The following is a 25,366-nucleotide window of genomic DNA, read 5'->3' on the forward strand; positions in this document are numbered from 1 at the left end:
GATGAAGTTCAGCCCTGGTAGCATTTAGGGACACCAGGTGCTCGCTTATGGAGGTCCCTGGTTTGACTCTAGCAGAGAAGAAATCTTTGGAAATCTGGGTGGTGGTTGACACACTTTCACTGTAAAACAACCCAAACATTTTTTGTATGATTTCCGACACAGTGAGATTATGACCAATGCTATGATAAATTGTGGGAGATATGCTAGCAATTAAAAGGTAAAATGCCCTGTGGTGCATACAGTCCAACTCTAAAGTCCATGGTCTCTCTGGGGGGTCATTAATAAAATGTGACATATTAAACTGTTGCATCAGCAAGCTATGTTACCCGATTATGGATGTTGGTTCTACCAATCCAGTGGCAAGACCTCAAAGAAGATACTATATGGATTATAAATTTAAAGTCATTGTCTTTTCTTTTTTTTTATTTAGATATAATGGAAAATATAGACATATATTTTTAAGTAGTGTGGGCAGTGAATCAAAGATATTAAGAAATGTTGTGTATGGTAATTTTATATGATAGTGGGTGAATAAGCTAGTTAGTAGATTGATTAGTCTAAGAAAAGGGATTTTTAAGTGATATATTTAGGGGAGTGGAGGAAATGGATAGAGTGGAATAAATGTTAAACTAGATTTTATGGGGAAGGCCGCTTTGAAATGTTATAGTAACATATATAGAAGATTAAATGTTAAAGTAGGACTTATCGTATAGTTTTAAAGTGGAGAAGTTATTCTATAATGTTATAGTATAATGTCTTTTTTTTTTCCTTTCTTTTCTCTTTTCTGAAATGTATGGATAAAGGAGGATGTTATAATATTAATAATATTTTTAGTAAGTAAAGGTCAATATCTAGAGGAGGGAGTAAGTAATCTGTTATGAATTAGGTTTTTTTTTTGCTATGAAGAAGTCACAGGGGGGATGGGTGGAGAGGGAGGGTTAGGGAGGGGGAGGGAGAGGGGGGGAAAAAAGGGGGGGAAATTTGTATTTGAAAACTTTTTCAATAAAAAAAATAAAAAAAAATAAAATGTGACATATTTTCTTTTAGGAACACCACCTGAAGCTGCTGTGACCACTTTAGGATGTTGCCCCCATCCATCCTTAACTTGGGAAAGTCACTTGGTAAGTTCCCAGCATTATTTGTAAAATTACTTACTGCAGGCTGCTGTCCATGGTTCTTTATGTGCCTATAGCAGCAGTACGGCATGGGAACGCTTGCCGGTAGTTTAAAAGTCCCGCTTTGTAATTTTTTTCTTTTTTCTTCCTCTAGGCGAAACAACGCATGTGCGAAGTCCATTCCTGCTCTGCCGTCGTCGTGGAAGGACCTGTTCATCGCGGCTCCGGCGTAGAAGTCTCCATCGGTCGGGTAGGCCTTGACTTCGGTCTTGGGGGTCCAGGTGTGCTCCGGATGGTGGCGACTGGCAGCGGCTTCTTCGGGGTGAAGATCCTGATGGCGCTGGAGTCTCGGCGACGAGAGTAAGTAGCTGCCCCAATCCCTGCGTTGTGGGGTGCACGGCCTGGGCGATCGTGGCGCAGTGTCCTTGGGGTGCGCAGGGGGGTTGGTACGCTGGCGTGGGCATCCTCGACCCTCGGGTGGGCATTCCGGTGCCCCTCTCCTCGCTTCCCCTTTCTCTTGGGCCCTTCCGGTTCCCCTCTGGTGACTTTGAGGCCTGGGCCGAAGGCAGCGGTAAGGGCCTTGTCGACTTGCCGCTCGGTTGGGGTGTATCCATGGTCCGAATCGGACTCTGCCCTCTTGCCCCAGTTGCTTTCATTGTCGCTTAGGGTCGGGCATTTTTCGCGCGCCAGCCATTTTAAATTCCGGCTTCCGATTGGGCCGGCCATTTTGTCCGACCATGTGGTCAAAGATGGCCGCCGTTTTGAATTTTGAGCGGGGCTGCGGGGCTCGGTGACTGCTGTGGGGTCATTTGGGGGTGATCCACTCACCGAGTCCAGCTCTTCGAGGTCCGGATCCGAGTCTTCCTCGCTCCTTGCCACCTCGTGGTCCATTATGAAGCTTCGTAGGTCCGCGAGGAGGTTTTTGTCGCTGGCTCGCTCCTTTAGCAGTCGTAGGACGTCGAGCCGCAGCCTTTCTTCCTCCTGATCACCGGGGTTTGTTATTTCTCCTTTCTTGGTCTCCCCTCTTTCCTCCGTTGCGGTGGCTTTGGGGTCTGTCTTGGTTTCTGCCTTCCCTGGCGATCCCGCTGGGTTGCCATCCCGTTGCTTCGGTGGGGTCACCATCTCGTAGGCAGTGATGTGTCCTCGTTGTAGGTTCGGAGGTTATTGGGCCATCCAACCATCCTCTGCTACCATATTGTTACAGGATCCATGGATCAGGCCCAATAACAGACATGAGTCAATCAGTTAATTAAGTCTCGTTTATTTACAGGTTCATCATTACAACACAAGCTGCATCTGGAAGTGAGCTACGTGGGAGAGTGTGTCTACCTTTTATACCTGTGGGCAGAGCTGACCAGGTGGGTGTCAGTGTTAACCCCTGCAATACTGTATCACAGTTGACCCCTGACATGGGTAAGGCATTTATACTTGACACAAAGAGCCATCAGTAAACAGCCCAATCAAACAGTGGTGGGATTTCATATTTTTTACTACTGGTTCTGTGGGTGTGGCTTGGATTGGTGGGCGTGGCTTGGTGGGCATGGCAGGGGAAGGATACTGTAAAATCTCCATTTTCTCCTGATCAGCTGGAACTTGGGAGGCAGAAAATAGATGGAGGTGGGGCCAATCAGAATTTTTACTACTGGTTCTCCGAACAACCCAAAATTTCCACGACCGGTTCTCCAGAACTGGCCAGAACCTGCTGGAACCCACCTCTGGTTGGACTAGATGCAAGGGTAAACCCTCCTTGGCAATCTTACACTCCCTTACATTTACATCAAAACAGACCCCCACCCTCCAGAGGATTTGCCACACAGAGCCAAACTCCAGTCCAGCCGAAATCTTGAAAAAAACCCCTCCCCATCAAACTAGCAGCACTAGCCAGGGTAGAGCGTTTTAACAAAGTTAGTATTGCAATGATGGCCCAGCAATTTCTCCCCGCCTGGTCTGTTATGACACCTAGTGTCGATTTGTGGCTCGAAGGAGCGAGCTTTAGCAAACAATTAAGATGGAAGTGACTCACAATATATGTTTTAGCCTATCGCCTAGTTGTTAGTCCTCTGTGCTTGCCATGTTTCCTCCTGCAGTCATGCCGCCGTTGTCTTCTGAAGACGAGTTCACAGTTGGAGGGAAACGTCCCTGCCTGAAAGGCTACCAGCCTCTCCCCCCACTCGCTATTCCCGTCACCCCAAATGTGGAGCCTCCCCCTCCAGCTATTCCCCCTCTTCCTCTAGTACGTAGACAGTCAATATATCAATTGATCCGATTAACAGAGTGGGAAGAGACCTTGGAGGTCATCTAGTCCAACGACCCCCCCTCCCCGCATCCAGGTGCATCCAGATTCTCCATCATCCAGGTCTTGGTTGTCCCATAGGTGCTTTTTTTCAGGAGGCAACTGGACTTTCTTGGGGATTTTTTCTTCTCTTTTGAAGACATTTCGCTTCTCATCCCAGAAGCTTCTTCAGCTCTGACCGAATGGTTTGGGAATGGAAGGATTTCCTAGCTCAGGGATGTGAAACTCAATTCCATTGAGGGCCACATCAGGGCTGTGGTTGATCTTGGGAGGCTGGGTGGGTGTGGCCAACTGGGTGGGTGTGGCTACTTTGACGCCACTCCCCAAACTGCTAATGTGTTTCCTCTTCGCATTGGTTAGACTCCCCGCGGACCAGATCCGACCACATTGCGGGCTGGATTTGGCCCACGGGCCTTGCGTTTGAAACCCCTGTCCTAGCTGGTCATTTGCATCCTTTGGGAGAGTTGTTGAGGCCACTTGGAGGTTTCTCTGTGTCCTCAGGTTCACCTGTGTGGTGCTCATGGTTCCCGTAGTCTGCAATTTTTATGTGTGTGTGTGTGGGGGGGCAACCATGACCTGGATGACTGAGAATCTCTACTGACTTTCAGCTATGCAATCTGGGATGAAGACCCTTCAAACAGTTGTGGGAGTAGGAACGGATTTCCAGAAAAATTGCAGACCACAGGAACCAGGAGTACTATTCAGGTGACCCTGAGGACACAGGTAAACCTTCAAGTGGCCTCAAGGACTGTCTAAAACAGTGTTTCTCAACCTTGGAAATTTGAAGATGGGTGGACTTCAACTCCCAGAATCCCCCAGCCAGCAGCGCTGGCTGGGGGATTCTGGGAGTTGAAGTCCATGCATCTTCAAATTTCCAAGGTTGAGAAACACTGGTCTAAAAGGATGCAAATGACCAGCTGTCTGCAAGGAGTATAAATCCTTCCCTTCCCCACCATCCAGACAGAGCTGAAGAAGCTTCTTGGATGAGAAGCGAAACATCTTCAAACGGAAACAACAAGAAAGTCCGGTTGCCTCCTGAAAAAAGCACCTTTTGGGTCTCTCCCTTCAGGCATCTCCAAAGATTGCAGTTGATGCCTATGACACCAGCCACCTCCGGTTTATGACACGGCCCTTTCGGTGGTTCCCAGAAGGCTCCGCACCCATTTTGCACTCCGATTCAGGTGAACGGATGAACAGATGAACCTCCGAGCGGCCTCAGTGACTCTCAGAGAGAGTACTAATGACCAGATGACTGCAAGGAATATCAATCTTTCCATCCTCCGCCATTCAGTCTGAACTGAAGAAGCTTCTGGGATGAGAAGCAAGACATCTTCAGGGAAAAACCAAGCCCAGTTGCCTTTGGGGTGGGGGAGCACCTTTGGGACAATGAGAAAAGGGTGATGGGATTTGGGGTAGCTTGCCTGGATTAGCCTCTTCTTGTGTGTGTGTGTAGCAAAGTTTGATGCTGCTCTGGGAAGAAATGAATAGAATAACAGAGTTGGAAGGGACCTTGGAGGTCTTCTAGTCCAACCCCCTGCTTAGGCAGAAGAAAATCCATCTATCCGGCTGTGCAGTGGCCAAGGGCACCAAGAGCCGAAAGGAGCCTCCCAGGCACCCAAAAACAGGGGGGAGAGAAGATGAGGGGGTCACCCCTTTGGTCTGAAACAGCATAATCAGGGTGCAAAGACAGTGGAAAAAGTATCAAGGAGGAGGGGCAAGATTTAGGGAAACGCCCAATGGCCTCATGGCCCTCTCTTGAAATGGACAAAACCTCCCTTTTTTCCCTCTTTTAACGGCCCCGTAATCCCTTGCACTGGGGTGGAGTCTGGGCAACTGAATGGAGCTGAGTGTTTCCTGGCCGTCTGCCATTCTTGTCGCCAATGCGGAGTTCACAGTTTCTCATTGTGCTGAGAGAGAGAAATATCTGCCTCTACTAGGATCGAACTCGCAGCCTCCTGATTGTGAGGCGAGAGCTCCACCTCCAGGCTGCCACATCACTTGGACAAAGCCCCCTTTACATAAATAAATTCAGGCCGAGAGCCATCCCAGCCCTAGAGGAAAGAAGGGAGAAGGCCCCAAGGCAGGACCCCCTCCCTGGCCTCGGCCTAGTTTAGATGCCCTCACCATGGCCCACGCGAGAGATATTCTTCCCTAGCCTCCATTTTTAGATGCAACCAAGATCTTAACAGCGGGAAGTGGTATTTTTGTCAAGCGGGGAGGGGATCACTGCGACCTGCTTGTCCAGCAGCGCTGCCCAATTTAAAGAGGAGGACACTTCTACCTGCGAAGGTCCTGTGAGGAAGCTGATCAGACACAACGCCTGGAACATCTGGATGTCTGGAGTCTTCATGGTGACTCCTGAGGAAAGAAAAAACAAGGAGAAACCACAGTTGCGTGTAAACCCCACCCACAATGAAACATGGATTAATTTAAGTCCTTCGGATAAAGGAGAATATTTCTAGCTTGGGGTTGGAATGAGGGGACCTCTTGGAGCTGGGTAGTTTTCTCAAAAACATTTCATTCTCAAACTAGAGAACATCATCAGGACTAGAAGGAAGTTGAGGGTTGTCATCATGCTCCTCCTCCTCTCCCCAAGCCCCCTCCCTTCCCTAGTTGGGTCATGAGTTGTCTCTAACAAAACCTCCAAGCTCAGAGAGCACCAAGGACCCCAGAGTCCTCCTCCTCCTCCTCCTCCTCCCCCCAAGCCCCCTCCCTTCTAGCACTGATGACGTTCCCTAGTTGGGTCATGAAACATCTACACGCATGCCCATTGATGAATTTAAGCCAGGACCACTATTAAAGGGGACCAGGGGGAAAGTGGGCCCAGTCCAAATCCAGCTGAAGCACCGGCTGCCCCAAGCTATCCCTCCTCAAAGCTCCTGAGAAGATAAATGGGACGGCTGGGGAAAGGGGAAACATTTCTCTCCTTTCCCCCAAAAAGGAATGGCAAGATTTGCAAGTGGGAAACCTTTAAGCCCGTATTCGTGGCCTGACAGACAGATCTGTGCAACACCCCATCCCACCCCACCCATCCCAGTAGACGGACGTGACAATTCCGATTATTTTTTGGACAATTCTTGGGCACTCCCTTGTGCTAGAAAGACCATTAAACTCCAGTCATATCGTTTAACTTCCAGGGTGGTTCGGTAATTATATGGGTGTCATATTTGTATGCTCTATCAATTATTGACTAAAGATACGAGGCTGTGGGAAGAGTGGCTGGAGCTCCCTTAGACGTTTTCAGGAAGACAACGAGGGTTGGGGGGGGGGGAAAGGGTGACCTACTCCCAAGTTTACTCCTGGGAGCAGCTCCGAAGGATAGCAGCTTGGCTGTTATGTGCTCTGTAAATAAAATAAACCAGGAGATTTGTCTGAAACCTTAGCTTGAAGCAGTTACGGTCTCAAAAACGAGGAGAAGATGGTGTTTAGCACAGGGGGTTGGACTAGAAGGCCTCCGAGGTGCCTTCCAACTCTCTTATTCTATTCTATTGTTGTCTTGGCCTCCATGGCACACTTTCCTCTGAAGGAGCCTCACGCAGGGAGCAGAAGTATAGAATTACAGAATCACAGAGTCGGAAGGGACCTTGGAGATCTTCTAGTCCAACCCCCTGCTCAAGCAGAAGGGCCTTGACCATTTGAAACAAGGGACTGTCCAGTCTCTTCTTAAAAACCTCCAGTGATGATGGAGCACCCAGAACTTCTGGTGACAAACCGTTCCTTTCTTTAATTGTCCTCATGTTTAGGAAGTTTCTTCTCACTTCTAGGCGGCTTCTCTCCTGGATTAGTTTCCATCCGTTGCTTCTTGTCCTGACCTCAGGAGCAACGTTCATACAAGCCTCGGCGAACCCCAAAGTCCAACCGAGGCTGTTGCTGCTTCCTTTCCGTTTCTGAGGTTTCTCCCCATCTTGGACAAAGGGAAGGGTGCAACTCCACTAGATTCCCCACCCCCCTAATTTTATGACCTGTGTGCTTAGGTTGGATGAGTCCTGGTAGAAATGTAATACATTTCTACAGCGCCCATCTCACCTAAGCAGATTTGGGAAGTTTGCGATAGCATAAATAAACAATAGAAACACCCGAAATCAAAGCGTAGATTTAAAAACCGGGCATTTTCAGTGTGCGTTCCACCCTAATTCACCCAGGTCTCCAACTTACGAGGTCGTGGGGTTGTCGACTCCGTTGCATGACTCCCTTGAGCTCTGAAGGAGAGTGGTCACCTCGTGTGAAGTGGATTCCCAAGAGGTGTTTCTGTAGCCCCTCCCTGGCTGAGTGGCTGCCAATGGATGATCAGCAACCTGGGTGTTGTGGCCTGTCGGCGGCCAGCCCTTCCAGCAGCCGAATCAGAGTCAAGGCAACCTGAGAGCTCCAAGGGGGAAGAGGGAATGGAGCTGTCAGAGAGAGAGAGGGGGGGGGGGAGAGAGAAGAGAGAGAGAGAGAGAGAGAGAGAGGGGCAGAGCCTGGGCCAGTCGTCCGTCAGCCCTCAGATGGAGAGTCAACAGCCCCCAGGTCTGGAGGTGGCTGATGAGGAAGAGGAGGAACAGCTGGGTCCAGTGCCTGATGTGCAGAAGGCAGAGGAGAGGAGAGCAGTGGAAATCTATGGGCCGGTCCTTGGGACAGAAGAGCCACCGCTGCTAACAAACTCCCACTCTAGCTCTGGGGATAAAAGGCAGGGGGCGGAGATGAATAGATGTGGCAGACAACTATTCATCTCCCTGCTGGACAGACTTGTTAGCCTGCAGTCAGAGAGAAACTTTTTGCTGGGGCTGCTGGTGCTCCTAATAAAGGAATCTTTGAGTTACCTTCAGAGGGTTTATCGTGTCTGGGGAACTGGGTCAGAATACTGGGCGATGTCATTGGGGCAGGATGGTCACCGTTCAAGAAGAAAATTGACAGGGGGAAGGAGGAGAACGGAGCAAGCCAGCAATTCTGGTGGGAAACCCCTGGGCTGGGGGAGGAAGGGAGCTCCTTTCAAAACAAGCAGGAAGTAAAATATAGAGAGGATGTATCAAAAACCACAATAGATTTTTTTTTAAAAAAAAAATCCATTCATTGTGAAAAGCGGAAGGGAAGAATAAAGCAGAGCTCTTCGATGCCAATCAAAAGTGAAAACGGGCTCTGAAGATGTAATAATCAGCCATCTACACAAGGCCCATCATGTTTGCCATCCATTCTTCCATCATGAAGAAAGTCAAATCTTCCGTCCTTTTGTGTAGGTGACAATCTCACAGTAGTTGTCATATGTAAAAACAAAGTTCTATTGTTCTTTTTCTAGGTGCAAAGAAGAACAACAAAAAAGTTAAGGGAACTACCAATAGCATTTAGACTTATATACCACTTCTCAGTGCCTTACAGCCCTCTCTAAGCAGAGTCAGCATATTGCCCCCAACAATCTGGGTCCTTGGAAGAATGGAAGGCTGAGTCAATCTTGAGCCTAGTGAGATTCGAACTGCCAAACTCCTGGCAGCCGGCAGTCAGCAGAAGGAACCTGCAGTACTGCTTTCTAACCACTGCGCCATCTCGGCTCTTAACTGCACGATGGCCCCAAAAGCTAAAATCTGAATTACCAGCCGATTCATGGTACAGGGACAACAAAGGGGTTGCTGACCCTCAGGGATGGACTAGCCTGAAAGCTTTATGCAGTGGTTTCTATTTTTTTTTACTACCAGTTCTGTGGGCGTGACTTGTTTTGTGGGTGTGGTTTAATGGTCATGTGACAATTCTTTAGGATTTAGGAGAGGTACTGGTCTACCAGGCTTTTAACTGCTTGCAGAGCTGTACCGGTCTACCCATTTGTTCTTGGAGCGTCCTGGTCTACCACCACACTGCCTTTTAACACCGATCAGCTGTAGGGCGGCCCTTTGAAGCACCGCGGCAAGAGTTTAAACAGTTTTTTTCCTTCTAGCCAATCAGCTGGGACTCAGGAGGCAGCGAATAGATTGGGGGCGGGGCCAAATAAAAGGTAGGAATAATGCGGGCAGGGCGGAAAAGCTCAGCTCCTGAACAAAGAGAACCGGTTCAGTGACATCATATCATCACCGCTACCGGCTTGGCTGAACTGGGCCGAACCGGGAGGAACCCACCACTGGCTTTATGTCCCCAGAAGTCTGCACCTCCAGGTGCTTCAGAGGAGCCACGACAACAAGCAGGGCAGGACATTTTGGCTTCCTGAAAACCTTACACCTGGCGAGGAGGCAGTTCTGGTGGCCGAAGACGAAAAGAGACATGGAGGGCTATGTCAAAAGCTGTGCAACCTGTGTTGCGATGAAAAAACAGCCAGGGGAACCCCCCCCCCCGGGCTGCTCCAACCAGTTGCTCTGACCCAGCCTCCACGAGCCCCACTCAACAGCCTACTTGTGAGGAGAAACCCCTTTTTATTTAGAAAGTCAGGAATACACGGCATTCATTGAAAAAACTCCAAGTCACAGATCCGTAGGTGATTCACAAGCCGTAACAGTCTCTGAGTTCCCTGCAGGGAGCCTCAATTGGCACTTCAATCCAGGGGTAAAAATCTAAAAATTTTCCCTATTGGTTCTGTGGGTGTGGCTTAATTGGTGGGCATGGCTTGGTGGTCAGGTGACTGAGTGGGCATGGCTTGGTGGTCAGGTGACCAAGTGGGTGTGGCCAATAATAATAAATAATAAAAATAATAAACAAAGTACGCAAAACAATAAGAGGTACCAAAACCCAACTTTTACACTTTACACACACACACAAAACAAAACAACACAACTGATTCACACACAATGTAAAAGCAGCCGCACTTCACCCAAAATGGCCCCTGCAAAAAGCAGGAACCTCACACAGCCACAAAAAGCTCAAAAATCAACATTCACACTTTTCCCACACAAAATGCCACATACAGCTTTGTGAGATTTTGTGTGTTTGTGTAGTTAGAGTGAAACATTACAGAAACAGACCAAATCTCAGAAAGCTGCACAAATATTTTATTTTATTTATATTTTTAGATAAAAACAGCTAAATTTAAAACTTCCTTAACTTTAAATTGCTATGTCTAAAAAAAAAAAAAAAAAACTCCTTAAAAAATCCCCAATTAATTTTTTTTAAAGCTCCTCCCCCCCAAAAAAAAATCCAGTTACCCAATTGAAGGTACAAGGCAGGCAGATTGAATTGCTCACTGATTGGATTGATTGCAGGCAGGCAGATTCAGCTGCTAGCTGATGCAATGGATTGCGGCAGCAGAAGCAAAGCAGGAAAAGCGAGCGAGCTTGAAAGAAGCAGCAAGTGGCCAAGCAGGCAAGTGGGCAACCGGGCGATTGGGTGGGCATGGGTGGGGGTGGGGCAGGGATTTTTGCTACTGGTTCTCCGAACAACCTGCCTCCATCGCTAACGGATCGGCCGATCTGGTCCAAAGCATTTCACCCCTGCTTCAATCCCAACACAAAGAGTCCTGACCAACCTGGATAGTGACAAGGAAATCCTGGCAAGGAATCCACTGGAGGGAACTCATCTGGGGCATGAACGGTTGTCTCCAACAACCACGCCTCCCACACCCCTCCTCCTTATATCCCAGCCAGGGAGGGGCTTGTTAACATCTCTTTTTCCTGGATAGCTGGCCCTCAGTCCTGCGTTGCTCTCCTCTCTGCACTTCTCTGTACATACGGGCATCTGGGACAGGCCCCAGCTGTTCCTCCCCCTCACTCAGCTCAGGCCCCAAAAACAGCTCCGCTTGAGCGTGAGTAGATGGGTCCTGCTCTGCATCTGGCTCTGAGACCTCCTGCTCCTCAGAGACTTCTGCAGGCCCCGATGGTAACCCAGGCACCCCCTCCATCTCCTCAACACAACATCAGTGGCTGATCTGTCCTGGCTGTGGGAAGAAATTGCCATGGACTTTATAGTAGAGCTCCCAGAGAGTGGGTGAAAAATGGTCATTTGAACCATGATTGACCTCTTCTCAAAGCAACCCCACTTTATAATCCTTTATAAAAGGACTAACCTTTTCTGGATGGAGTGTCCAAAGCCTGTGTGCGGGCAAACACGTGCATACCCAACCCCCTAAAATGCAATATGCACTTGCCCCTGTGCATGCATGCATGACCCCTCCGCAAGTACACCCGCGCAAGCATGTGCAACCCACTACACATGCCCCCCACACATGGGCGGCAGAGACCCGATGACCAGCTGGCTGGCAGGAGGTGCGTGTGCATTCACGGCAGAGCTGAACTGGGGTGACGGCTTGTGTACCCACAGAGAGGGTGCTGTGTGCCACCTGTGGCACATGTGCCATAGATTCACCATCATGGTTATAGCCTGTTCCAGTCTCCCATCAGCCCATAAACTAGCCAAACTATTCGTCAAGCACATTTACAGCCAACATGGTGTACCCTGGAGGATCATCTCTGACCAAGGGGCTCCAATTCATGGCTAAGTTCCGGAGGGAGTTTATAAAGTCCACTGGGTCCTCACAGGGGCTTAGTTCTGCATTTCATCCGAGTACGAACAGAGCCTCAGAATGCACGAACTCAATGGTTGAACAATATTTAAGATGCTACCAAAATTATCAACAAACTCAACTGGGCAGACTTGCCGCCCTTTGCTGAGGTGGCATACACTAACGCAGTGCACAGTAGCACCGGACTAACCCCTTTCCAAATCACCAGTGGCATGGAGTTCGTCCCCATGCCTGAACTCCTTAGGGAGCCACCCTCCTCCATGACCTCAAAGGAATGGATGGAGTCACTGAAGAAAGCGTAGGAGAACACCAAAAGAGCCCTTCAGGAAGCGGCAAAGACCCATAAAGTGCAAGCTGATAAGCATCGAAACCCCCCCTCCCCCCAAAGCCCTTCCAAACAGGGAGCAAGGTTTACCTCTCGACTAAGTACTTGAGGCTGAAACTCCCCTGCAAAAAGTTAGGGCCAAACTTCATAGGACCTTTCCCAATTGTGGAGGTTATTAACCTTGTCACGGTGGAGCTGAAGCTTTCCCGCCTGCTAGGAAAAGTGCATCCAGTCTTCCACAGCAGCTTGTTAAAGCCTGCAATAGACTCTCAACTGGGGCCAATCGATCAGGCAGCCCCAAACCCGACCGTAGTGCAAGGGGAGATGCATTGCAAAATAAAAAGAATCCTAGATTCCAGACTGTATAAGAGAAGTCTACAGGGCCGAGTGCAATGGAAGGGATACCCAATATCCAAGGCTACATGGATAAAGAGGCAGATAGATTAATTAGGCAATTTCACGATAAATATCCTCATAAACCAACAGCATCTCTGGGAGAGGATGGAGAGATGGTTGATTGAACACTAATTGACTTCCATTTGTATCTTCCAGGAACTTTTCTCAAGTTAAGGGGGAATGTCTGACTGTCAACTCTGAAGCGAACCTGGCTGAAGTCATCTTTTGCTGCCTCATAGTTGCCACAAGTCCTGAGACGGGGAAGGGAGAGGGAAAGTAGATAGACCTGCTTGGCCTTCGAAACAAAAAGTTTTCCTTTTGTGGGAACCAAGGTCGTCTGAGCAGGTGGCTGTGGGAGGAAGAGAGGAGTGACCAAGCATCCTGCCAGCACCTCTATTGGACCATGTGACTGATGACATCAGGGAGGGGGAACTTTTACTTTTCAATTAGGTGAAAACTGTGTAAATTTCCAGAGTTAGTTTTCACCAATATGCTGTATCCAATAAAAATGTTCTTTGAGGAATCTACCTGCCTTGGAGTTCTGCTTTCAATGGGTGCATTGCTTGGAACACTGACAGATCAGAAGACCTCCATTGTCCCTTCCAACACAGTTATTCTGTTAAAGACCCAGAGGGTCTATGGGATCCATGGATCCAGCTTTTTGGATCATGCTTTTGTTTCAAGAAGAAAGTTCCAATCAACTACGGCAACTCCCCCTCCCCCATTCAGGCCTGATTCATATTTAGGAAAGTGTCCCATCTGTCGAGTGTCAAATACCCCTTGAGGGTATTTGGGGGCTGAGACCATCTTTCATTCGAAGCCCCCAAAATATATCCCACATCTCCCACCTCCCTTGCAGAAACTGCCTCTTGCTCACATCGCACAGGATCCGGGCAGAGCTGTGGGAATTGATTTATCCCAGGGGAGTTGCATTCTGAATCTCTTCCTTCCTAGGGATCAAGAGGCCCTCTCCAGACACACACACACACACACACACACACACACACACACACACACACACCACTTCCATTCCTCTTTCTGGGCCGAAGATGGGTGAGAAATGAAACACGGGTGTTAAGTCAAATTTTAGGTTTTATTGTTAGCTTTTTAACATGCTGCATACACAATGTTATTTTAAGCTTTGGAGTCCCTTTGTGGTTGCCAAATTGTCAAGCGAATTGGTTCAGATCCGCTCTTTCTTCCAAGTGGCGAGCAAAAATCAAGACATGGGGCAAGCTTCTTACGGAAAGGAGGTTCTGTATATTTGCCAGGAGGGGAAAAAACAGCTTGCAAAGGTATTTTGCATGTTGCACTTGGTCTCCTTCCTAGGGATGCTCTCTCCCTAGATGGCCAGGTTGTCAGTGGCTTCCTATCCAGGTCAGAAGGAGGCCCCACAGAAGGAAGGGCATCCCCATAGGAGTTAAAAGGCCTGCAGCTCTGAAGACAAAAAAGGGGTGAGGAGTGGAGAAGTTAATGTGGCAGCAAGTAGGTCATCTAGTCCAACCCTCTTCCCAAGCAGGAGACTCTACACCATTTCTGACAGAGGACAGTTCAGTGTCTTCTTGAAAGCTTCCAGTGATGAAGCTTCCATACCTTCTGAAGGCAACTTTTGTTCCATTGGTTGATTATTCCCACTGTCAGAAAATGTCTCCTTATTTCTAGATTGAATATCTTCTTATGAGTTTCCATCCATTATTCCTTGTCTGGATCCCCTCCTCTCTGTGATAGTCCCACAAATATTGGAATATTTGATAAGTTCTCCTTTTATTCTCCCATCTAAGTAGTTTTATGAAGATAGTGAAGCATCCTGGGCCTAAGACAGAACCTTGTGTTACCCCACTGCTTACTTCCCTCCAATTAGATGTAGTACCATTAAGGACTACTTGTTGAGTACAATTTGTTAGCCAATTACAAATCCATCTGGTGGTGAGAATTGGTCCATCTGGAAGTGTCAGAGCTGGTTTTTTTTCTTTGCTGTTTTTTTTTCCTTTGGGGTTTTCTCTGAAAATGTTTTGCTTTTTATCCAAGGAAACTAAAGAAGCTCCTTGGATGAGAAGCAAAACATTTTCAAGGAAAACACCATGAAAGTCCAGTTGCCTTTTGGAAAAAGAACGCCTAAGGGACAACCGTTCACGAGATGATTGAGAATCTCCACGGACATTCAGTCCACCTGGAACTGACATGGTTCTCCAGCAGCCCCCTGAGAAGCTCCCTCAGACCCCTGAACCCCAGGTTCTCCCTCCTTCCAGCCTCTTACCATTCAGGACTTCACAGTTGAAGCGGCTGAAAACATTCAGGGACTCCAGCCTGATGAAGATGCCCTTTTGGGTCTTCGTGTAGTTGGTCACAATGAACTTCTCATAGGGTGGGATGAGAACTTCCTTTTCCTCCCTCTTGTATGAGAAGTCATCAATGGGCACTCCGTAACAGGTTTTGATAGAGAAGAAGGTGTCCTCACCAAATTCTTTGGCCGCCGTTTCGTTCTTCGAGGAGGAAGCAAACTGTCCGAAGCGGACTACCGCTTTGTCGGAGGTGTTGAAACAGATCCCATTTATCCCACGGAAGACCTCATAGCAGCTGGACATCTTCTTGGCCTGAAGAGCTTTGGTTAGGAGGAGGTGGAAGTCCCTGAAGGCATATTGGTTGTAAGAGTCTTGGGATTTCCCAGCTTCTCTTGCAGCGGTATTGAAATCACGGTACAAGCTATCTCCGACTGTGTAGGCCACAATCGCAGTACCAAAAATTGGATCGAAGCTGCCGACAGTTTGGCCAAGTTTGGCCCAGTGGTGTTTGGCGGTTTCCCAGGTTTTATTATATTTTTCCAGCAGGGGAATGTTTCCTGAGTTCCTCAGCTGGAGTTCTCTATTGGGGTTGCAGCCAAGGTATTGGTCATCCACAGAATCCTTGGACATGTCGAGGGTAATCTGTCGGCAATGCAACCCCTGTCCGGGAAAAGAGAAGGTGAGGAAGGACACAAGGGAAAGGAAAGAGTCCAACAGCTGATGAAGCCAACCTGACCCCAGTTGTCTTTTTCAACTCCCAAAGGAGGGGAAGGTAAAGGGGTCCCTGTGGATTTTACCCCACAACTCATGTCTGAACTCTTGGGGATGGTGCTCATCTCCGTTTTGGGGCCATTGAACCAGCACTGTCTGAAGACATTATCGTGGTCATGTGGCCAGCATGACATCAGGAAGCGCTGTTACCTTCCCATCTAAGTGGTATCTATTTATCTACTCATCTTTTCATGCTTTTGAACTGCTATGTTGGCAGGAGCTGAGGTAAGTACGGGAGCTCACCCTTGCTGTCAAAGTCCCTCAAGACCTGGTTAAACCACCAGGCACGGAGGTCCCAGGGAACACCACATTCTCAGATAATTCTACAGCAGTGAATATTTTTTACTGTCTCCATGTTTTCTGAATATTTTAATATATTTATAATATTTCCTTTCAAAATGTTTTTTTTTTCCCATATTTTTATAATGATTGTTTTTAATGTGCCTGTAGTTTTAATAAAATAATAGGGTCTGAAGGGACCTTGGTGGTCATCTAGACCAACCCCATGTCCGTGGCAGGAGATCCTATACCCGTGATGGCGAACCTATGGCACACGTGCCACAGGTGACACCTGGAGCCATATCGATGGGCACGCGAGCGTTGCCCTAGCTCAGCTCTGGCACAAATTCCAGGTTGCTTCTCTTCTTGATGAGTTTCCATTCATTGTCTCTTATCCAGCCTTTTGCTGCTTGGGAAAATAAGTTGACCCCCTTTTCTTTGGGGCAGCCCCTCAAATATTGGAAAACTGCCATTATGTTGCCCCTAATAATTCTTTTCATCAGTGGTGAAATCTGAACCAGTTTTTTTTTTAAAAAAAATTTTTTGATTTATATGCCGCCCTCCTCTGGAGACTCAGGGCGGCTTACAGTGCATTAAGCAATAGTCTTCCTGTATGTACCTGCTTAGTAGGGCCTTTGCTCCCCCCCCAAGCGGTGTTCTATTTTATACAAAGTCAGCTTATTGCCCCCACAATCTGGGTCCTCATTTTACCTACCTTAGAAAGGATGGAAGGCTGAGTCAACCTTGAGCCTGGTGAGATTTGAACTTGCAGTAATTGCAGGCAGCTGATGTTAATAACAGTGCTTTAGTCTGCTGCGCCACCAGGGCTCTTGCTACTGGTTTGCTACTGGTTTGCTGGCTGCACATGCGCATGCACACCAAATGTGCGCTGCATGAGCATGTGCAGTACGCACCAAACGTGCACTGCGCATTTAAAAAGCTACCGGTTTGGGCAAACTGGTAATTAGCTTCCAGTTCAGTTGAACTGGTAGTTTAAAAAAAGCTATGATATGACGATCAGCTGTGCCGTGCAGTTTAGCTTTGCCAGAAAGAAGGATTTCCTTCTTTCTAGTGAAGCTAAACTGCGTGATACATCTGATCCCTCCCTCACTGTTCTATTTACCTTCCCAAGCCTCCTTTTGGCACATACTATGCATGCTTTTTTTACTACCGGTTCGTCTGAACCGGTAATTTTTATCGCTACTGGTTCATCCAAACCGGAGAGAACCGGTAGCATTTCACCCCTGCTTTTCATTAAACTAGACCTACCCAATTGACTTACGAGACCGCCTTCTGCTACCGAGAGCCTCCCACCGGCCAGTACGCTCCCACAGAGAGGGACTCCTCAGGATGCCGTTGGTCAAACAATGTCGACTGGCGACCCCCAGGGGGAGAGCCTTCTCTGTGGGGGCACCCGCCCTCTGGAATGAATTGCCCCCGGAGATACGGATGATCCCTGACCTACGCACCTTTCACTGTGTGCTCAAGATGTTACTGTTCCAACAAGCTGGGCTGGCCTAAACATTAATTTTAATGGGTTGTTTTAGTTTTTTTTTTTTAATGATATCGGGGCCAAATTATTTAATATGTTTTTAAAATTGCTTTTAATTTTATATATGTGTTTGTTTTATTTCTTGGCTGTGCACTGCCCTGAGTCCTTCGGGAGAAGGGTGGTATAAAAATTAGATTAAATAAATTAAATAAATAAATAAATAAATAAATAAATAAATAAATAAATAAATTCCTGCAACCGTTTTTCATTTGTTTTGCCCTCTAGGCCCCTAATCATCTTTGTTGCTCTTCTCTGTACTCTTTCTGGAGTTTCAACCATTTTTTTAATATAATGTGGTGACCAAAATTGGATGCAATATTTCAAGTGTCTTCTTACCGAGGTGCTATAAAGGGGTAATAACCCTTACTGTGACCTTAAGAGCCAAGGTGGTGCAGTAGTTAGAGTGCAGTACTGCAGGGCTACGTCTGCTGCCTGCCGGCTGCCTGCAATTTGGCCGTTCGAATCTCACTGGCTCAAGGTTGACTCAGCCTTCCATCCTTCCGAGGTGGGTAATATGAGGACCCAGATTGTTGGGGTCAATATGCTCTGTAAACCGCTTAGAAAGGGATGTAAAAGTAGTGTGAAGCAGTGTATAAGTCTAAGTGCTATTGCTATTGCTAACCCTAACTCTTGATTCTATCCCTCTATTAATGCAACCTCATCTCCCTTTGCAAATAAATTCACGGCAAGGGCTATCACGGTCCTAGAGGAGAGATGTGCTGGTGGGGAGGAGAAGGAGGGGGAAAAGACCCCAAGGCAGGTGATCTTGTGACTTCTGTGGCCTAGAGGGACCCTCTCCCTGGTTTTGTGGCCTGTTGGCTGCTGGTCCCTCCAGCAGCCGAATCAGAGGAGGAGGAGGAGGCGTGGGAGTCAGGGTCAGCATCAAAGCAACCTGAGGCTCCGATGGGGAGGAGGGAATGGAGGTATCAGAGAGAGAGAGAGGCAGAGCCTGGGCTGTACATCAGCCCTCAGATGGAGAGTCAAAAGCCCCCAGGTCTGGAGGTGGCTGATGAGGAAGAGGAGGAACAGCTGGGTCCCGTGCCTGATGTGCTGATGCACAGAAGGCAGAGGAGAGGAGAGCGGTGGAAATCTATGGGCCGGTCCTTGGGACGGAAGAGTCACCACTGCTAGTGAAGCCCCTCTCTAGCTCTGGGGATCAAAGGCAGGGGGCGGAGAGGAATAGCTGTGGCAGACAACGATTCTTCTCCCTGCCAGATGGACTTGTTAGCCTGCGGTGAGAGGGAAAATCTGCTGGGGCTGCTGGTGCTTCTAATAAAGGGATCATTGATTGAACTGCAGAGGTTTGTCTTGTCTGGGGAGCTGAGTCTGAACACCTGGCCAAGTTTAGCTGCCCCACGTGGGAGCTTTTCTTCTTCACCCTCTCTCCTTTTTTAGACACAACCAAGATCTTAACAGCAGGAAGTGGCTTTTTTCTCAAGTGGGGGTGGGTGGGAACAGACTACTGCCTGCCTGCCTGCCTGGAAACCCCTCCCCACTTAAAGAGGCAGACACCTGCTTGGTTTGCATCAGCACAAGTCCTACGACCAATGCGATCACACACAACGCTGCGACAATCGCCAGGATGATGGCCTTCTTCATGGTGACTCCTGAGAAAAGAAAAACAAGAAGAAACTACAGTTGGGTGTGAAACCCCATCCGGGATCTTAGTAAAATGTGGATCAGTTCAAGTCCTGCCAATAAAGGAGAATCTTTGTAGCTCAGGGTTGAAATGAGGGGGTCCGTGGGGGCTCTCTGAGCTGGGTGGGGTTTTTTGGGGAGACTTTTCATGACCCAACTAGGAAAGCTCATCAGTGCTAGAAGGGAGGGGGATTTGTGGGGAGGAGGAAGAGGAAGAGGAGGAAGAGGAGGGGGAGGGGGAGGAAGAGGGGGATTCTGGGGTCCTTGGTGCTCTCTGAGCTGGGTGTTTTTCTTGGAGACATTTCACAATTGAACTAGGGAACAACATCAGGGATAGAAGGAATTTGTGTTGGCAGGAAAGGAGGAGGAAGATGACTGGGGGGGGGGGAGTCTGTGGATTCTTCTGAGCTGGGTGGGTTTTCTTGGGAGACTTTTCATGACCCAACTAGGAAAGCTCATCAGTGCTAGAAGGGAGGGGGAGTTACCCCCACACTTTCAATCCTGAGCCCCAAAGATGATGCAGGGTGACCGTCTGTAGAAATGAATTTGGTGGGCATCCATGTTGAATTACTTTAAGCCAGAACAACCATTCAACCACGGGGGTGGGGAGGAGGGGGAAGAGGACAGGGCCCAAATCCAGCTGAAGCTCCTCCGGCTGCCCCTCTTAAAAGCTCCTGAGAAACCAAAGCGGTCCTTGCGATTCTGCGACAGGGAAGGAAATGTCTGTCCTTCCCCAGAGAACGAAGCTCAGCCCAGCCCAGTGGAGGGAAGGTGAAAGCTTTAAGCTGGGTGTTTGTGGGTTAAGCTTCATGGGCCTGAGGTACAGCTTTGTGGCCCCGAATCGACCGATGTGAATATTTGCCGTTTATATGTTTGTTTCCTTTTGCACTCCCATGGGCTGCTTCCTCCTGCTAATATCTGTACGTCGCTTGTGCGACCATGAAACTCCAACCCTGCCTCTAAACTTCTGAGCCATGTCAGCAATGCTCTCCGTGCCATCTTCATGTGCTGCATTAAATATTGGTTAAATACAATCATGGCTGGAGATTTCTAAGACGTTTCCAGGAAGAAGAAGAAGAGAAAAAAAAAAGGGAGGGGGGAAATATATCGGCTCAAAATAAGTTGCTCCTCTGGCAAACATGTAAATAAAATCAAAGGGAAGATTAGCCTGAAAATTAATTGAAAGAGTGATTGTTTCAGACATGAAGAGAAGATGGCATTTTTCCAGGCTCACTCTCCGCTGAAGGAGCCCCATGGAGGGGAGCAGAATTAAAGAATTACAGAATAACCAAATTGGAAGGGACCTTGGAGGTCTTCTAGACCAACCCCCTGCAGGAAACACCCATACCATTCCGGACAAATGGCTGTCCAGTCTCTTCTGAAAAACCTCCAGTGATGGAGCCCCCACAACTTCTAGTGGCAAGCAGTTCCTCCCTGTTAGGATATTCCTCCTTAGTTCTAAGTTGCTTCTCTCCTTGATGAATTTCCATCCATCGCTTCTCATCCTGTCCTCAGGAGACGCGTTCATATAAGCCCCAAATTCCCACCAAAGTCTCTCTCTGCTTCTTATCCCTTTGTGAGTTTTGTCATCTGTGTCGTGAACAAAAAGGAGGGGGCCATTTCCCCGATTTTATTGATGACTTTGTTCAATTTCTACAGCCCCCATCTCACCTAAGCAGCTCCGGGCAGTTTGCAGTCACGTCATAAAACAACAGAAACAGCCGAATCAAAGCATAGATATATATAAAACAGACATTTCTCTTTTGCGTTCCACCCCACCCCACCCAGGTCTCCGACTTACGAGGTGGGGATGATCTTGACTTGAACTTGTGTGAGTCCCTTGAGCTCTGCACGATTGTGGTCACTTACCACAAAGTGTTTGCTAAGAGTTGCTTCGGTGGCCCCTCCCTGAGTGAGTGGCTGCCAATGATTGAGGAGCACCTTGGAGGGGGTCATTGGGGCGGGGATGTTCACCGTCCAAGAAGAAAAATGACAGGGGGCAGAAGGAGGATGGAGGAAGCAAGCAATTCTGTGGGACCTCTCCAAGCCTGGTGGAAAACCCCTGGGCTGGGGGAGGAAGGGACCCCACCTTTCAAATCAAGCAGGAAGAAAAATATAGAGAGGATGTATAGAAAACCACAGTGGATTTTTTTTTAAATTCAGTCGTTCACTGTGAAAAAAGGAAAGGAAGCTCTTAAATACAAATCAAAAGTTAAGACGTGCTCTGAAGACGCAACACTCCGTCATCTCCACGAGGCCCATTATGTTCACCATTCGTTTCTCCATTGTGGATAAAGTCACATCTTACACATGCAGCCTGCATGTAATAATCTCGCTGCAGTTGTCATTTGTGAAAACAAAGTGCCGTAATTTTTTCCTAGGTGCAGAGAACAATGACAAAGAGGATAGGAGGTCCGGAGGTTAAACTGCACAATGGACACTTAAGAGAACTAGGCAGCGATGAAATCCGGCTGGATCTATCCGGCTTGCGCGAACCGCTAGCGCTGGTGGCTGGAGGCTCCACCCATTCGCCGGGATGTCATTACGTCCCATCTTTTGCCCTCTGTGCATGCGCTCCTGTTCCTGAACTGGTAGCGAAGGTAAGTGGATTTTACTGCTGGAACTAGGTATACCTAGGTGAACAAACAGAAGCTGTAACAGAATAAAGAGAATAACAGAATAAAAGAATAACAGAGTAACAGGACAACAGAATAGTTGGAAGGAATCTTGGAGGTCTTCTAGTCCAACCACTGCTCAAGTAAGAGACCATCTACCATCCTGGAAAAATGGCTAACTAAGGGGTCTTCCAGTCACTGTGAGGCTATCTTAGGGGGAGGTGGTCAACTTTTTCTCCAAAGCAGCTGAAGGCAGGAGAAGAAACAATGGATGGAAACTAATGAAGGAGAGAACCAACCTGGAACTAAGGAGAAATTTCCTGACAGTGGAATGACTTTGCCTCCAGAAGTGGCGGATGCTCCATCACTAGATGTTTTCAAGAAGAGACTGGACAGCCATTTGTCCAGAATGGCATGGGGTCTCCTGCTTGATCAGGAGGTTGGACTAGAAGACCTCCATTGTCCCTTCCAATGCTGTTATTCTGTTAAAGACCCCGGGGGGGGGGATGGGAGCCAGGACCCAGATTTACGGTCTTGCTTTTGTTTCAGGAAGAAACTTCCAGTCAACAATGGCAACCCCCCCACCCCCATTCAGATGTGATTCATATTTAGGAGGGTGTCCAATCTTTCATTTGAAGCCTCCCCCCCAACACACACACACACACACACACACACACTTCCATTGCAGAAACTCCCTCTTACTCACACAGAGGCTGGGCAGAGCTGTGGGAATGGATTCATCCTGGGAGAGTTGCATTCTGAATCTCTTCCTTCGTAGGGATCAAGAGAACCTCTCTAGACACACACACACACACACACACACACACACACACACACACACACCCCTCTCTTCCATTCCTCTTTCTGGGCTGAAGATGGGTGGGAAATCAAACATGGGTGTTTAAGCCTTTATAATTAGCTTTTTAGCATGGCGCCTACGCTGCCTTTTTAATCTTTGGAGTCCCTTTGTGGTTGCCAAATTGTTAAGCAAATCGGTTTGGATCTGTTCTTTCTTCCAAGCTGGGAGAGAAGCGATGAGTGAAAATCAAGACGTGAGGCAAACTTCTTATGGAAAGGAGGTTCCGTTTATTTCCCAATAACAGCAACAAGGGTGTTTTTGGGAGCAGCTAGCAAATTGGGTTTGTTGGTGAGTGAATTTTTATATGTTTCTGAGTTCTTTGTTATGAATATGTGTTCTTTCCGTGTCCTTTGGGCTGGAGACAATATTCTAATTGCCTTTATAGGTTTTCTTTTTGTGTGTATGATGTTATGGCTAATCCTTGGGACTAAGGTAAATATAATTGTTTTTGTTTTTCTAATTTGGCCCTAGCCTGCCTAATCAGTTTCAGTCCTTTATCTAGTTGGTCCATCTTTTCGGAGATTGTTGTCAGCTTCTATGATGCTTGCTTGCCATAGTAATGTGGGGGGGGGGGGAGAAGGTTGGCATTTGGGTGGGGGGATTGTGAGCTGGAGAGAGATGCCCTATGTGAACAAACAGGGAGGATTGCTCCTCTATTCTACTGCTCAGCTGTATGAACTTATTTATGCCCAGTCAAGGTCCACGTCTCGGAATACCAGATGGACAAAAACAGCTGAAGATGCTGCCCACATGACACCAATTGGGATGGGGATTGCACATTTACCCTGGGTCCTTGGGGGAGGGATTTTGGGATTTCTTTCAGTATGTAACTTTTGCTTGAGGTCTTGTTTTTCTTTCATTGCTACCAGTTCAAATTCAGTAAAAGTACCTTTCTCTACAAACATGGAGTTGGGGTTTTCCTTTCTTGAGTTTTGAACGGAGGCACGCCTGACAATTGCTTTGTTATGCAATATTTTCTGAATACGAGTTTTTTGAATGGGTGACATTGCACCTGTTGAATGAAACATAGTTTCCTGCCTATTCTTGAGGGAATTATCTTTTCTTCTCTTTTGGGAGATCATCCTTAGGGAAATATGTTATTCTGGGGAGGGGTCCTCTTTACACTATTTTTTTCCCCTTTGGGTCAGAGCCATTTACTTCAGTAGGACAAAACTAGCCTTTTCATCAACCAAACAATAGGGCTGCCTTCCGAACTCCCTGATTAAGGCGGCAAAGCATCTAGAAAGAAGCAAAGCTGAGTGGAAAGGAGCAGGTGTAATTTATGATGGGGGGGATATGTCTTTTCTCCCAATAACAAAAAAAAAAAAAAAAAGCTTTCATTTCAACTCAGAGACTTTTTTTTTTGCTTGATTTCTTGATAACTGATACAACCACCCTACATATACACAATCCCTGATCTCAGCACCTTAGAGAAAGACTTCACCTTCTATGAATAAACACCTTTTTTGAATTACGTGAAATTCGTGTGCTTTGTCTTGTCAGGCAGGGGAGCGGAGCCACATTGCAAAGGTATTTTGCATGTCACACTTGGTCTCCTCCCCCTGGGAGACCCTCTGTCCTTAGATGACCATGTTGTCAGGAGTGTCCGTTTTGGAAGCCATTTTTCCTTTCTAGCTTCCTAACTGCCACATGTTTGAGCCTGGGAAATCGGGATGGTTTTTTTTGTTGTTGTTGTTTTTTTTGGGAGCAGTGGACGATTAGCCGTAACAACATTCCTTATTCTGGGAGTCAAGGGCATTTGCCTGCATCTGGATGGGAGTGACTGGGGATTGTCTCCAGTTGAGTCTGAAGAGTTGATTGGACCATGTGATGAACTTGTGGGTGTGGGGCAGAGTTGTGGACTTTCAGCTGGGTGGGGAAAACCTGGAAGCTTTCAGATTCAGATTTTCCCAGATGTGCTAACATGACATCTCTAATAATAATAATGCCTGAAAGATGGCTGAGACTTGCTGTGTTCCCCACCCACCCACCCACCCCAAGGAAGCCCTTCGGCTGAGCGCAGCAAGCCTGCAGCGGATCTTCCTTCCCTGCCGTCAGCCTTACTTTCCAGCCCATGGCGCTTGCACCATTCTTACAGCGGTGGGCAGGAGAGGGAGGGACAGCTGACAGAGGGGTGATGCAGGAGGCATAGCCCTCCCACCCCCTGCCCACTGGCAGGTGAGGCCAGCAACTGTGGAGAATCTGGGTGGCGTTCGAAATGCGGGCTGGTGGGGAGCCGAGTGGTGACAGCTCACCCCTGGCTTGCCTTCCCCTCTGCCACCAGTCACGGGAGGAAGGTAAGGTCACGGCTGCATCCAGCCAGGAAAACCAAACCGCTGCCCAGCCCGGAGCTGCTGGTGGGGGTGGGCAAGGCTGTAGCACACGCCTCACTTGAAGTTCCCAGCCCTTTGTTTGAAAATCTCCCCAAAAGCGGGAGGGGAGGAAGTCCCGACCCCAGCCCCTTTGTTGGACCCAAAAGCCTTCCCTGGCGGCCTTTCCAGGCAACATGGGGCCAGGCACAATTGTCCCTCCACGCCTGGTCCCCGGGAGACTGGCCAAGAGCACCTGGCAGGCTCTGGCTAGGCAGGCTGGCTGGCTCGCGAGGCGGTGGTGGGCGCCAGACGGGTGCTGGGATCGCTGCTCGGAATGAAGCAGTGCCTCAATACATTAGGCTGCCCTCGCCCAGGTGGCTCCAAAATTAAATACTTCCTTTTCTTTCTTTTCTTTTTTTTAAATAATATTTATTAAATTTCCAAAGATTAAAATACACAGTCCAAACATGATACACAAAAAAGCAAGAAACACACACACACAGAGTCATGAAACAAAAA

General features: G+C 48.0%; 1 protein-coding gene across 1 annotated transcript; it reads right to left on the reverse strand.

Moving 5' to 3' along the window:
* Positions 1–13,617: 13,617 nt before the first annotated feature.
* Positions 13,618–20,940, reverse strand: LOC117656365 (erythroblast NAD(P)(+)--arginine ADP-ribosyltransferase-like). The gene is made up of 4 exons (XM_034404528.3): positions 20,863–20,940; positions 18,936–19,030; positions 14,797–15,481; positions 13,618–13,976 (listed from the first exon to the last, which is right to left on the reverse strand). Exons 2-4 carry the CDS (start codon positions 19,020–19,022, stop codon positions 13,960–13,962), a joined length of 789 nt encoding a protein of 262 aa, XP_034260419.2. The 5' UTR covers positions 19,023–19,030; positions 20,863–20,940; the 3' UTR covers positions 13,618–13,959.
* Positions 20,941–25,366: the final 4,426 nt, after the last annotated feature.

The sequence above is a fragment of the Pantherophis guttatus genome, chromosome 4, assembly GCF_059756535.1.
Source record: "Pantherophis guttatus breed Tessera chromosome 4, ASM5975653v1, whole genome shotgun sequence".
In the NCBI taxonomy this organism is placed as follows: Eukaryota; Metazoa; Chordata; class Lepidosauria; order Squamata; family Colubridae; genus Pantherophis; species Pantherophis guttatus.

Coding starts and splice junctions, on each gene's coding strand:
- LOC117656365 (XM_034404528.3), bottom strand. CDS start 19,022: ATGAAGAAGGCCATCATCCTGGCGATTGTCGCAGCGTTGTGTGTGATC. Junction 15,482..18,935: donor TGCTGATGCAAACCAAGCAG/GTGTCTGCCTCT, acceptor TTTCCCGGACAG/GGGTTGCATTGCCGACAGAT.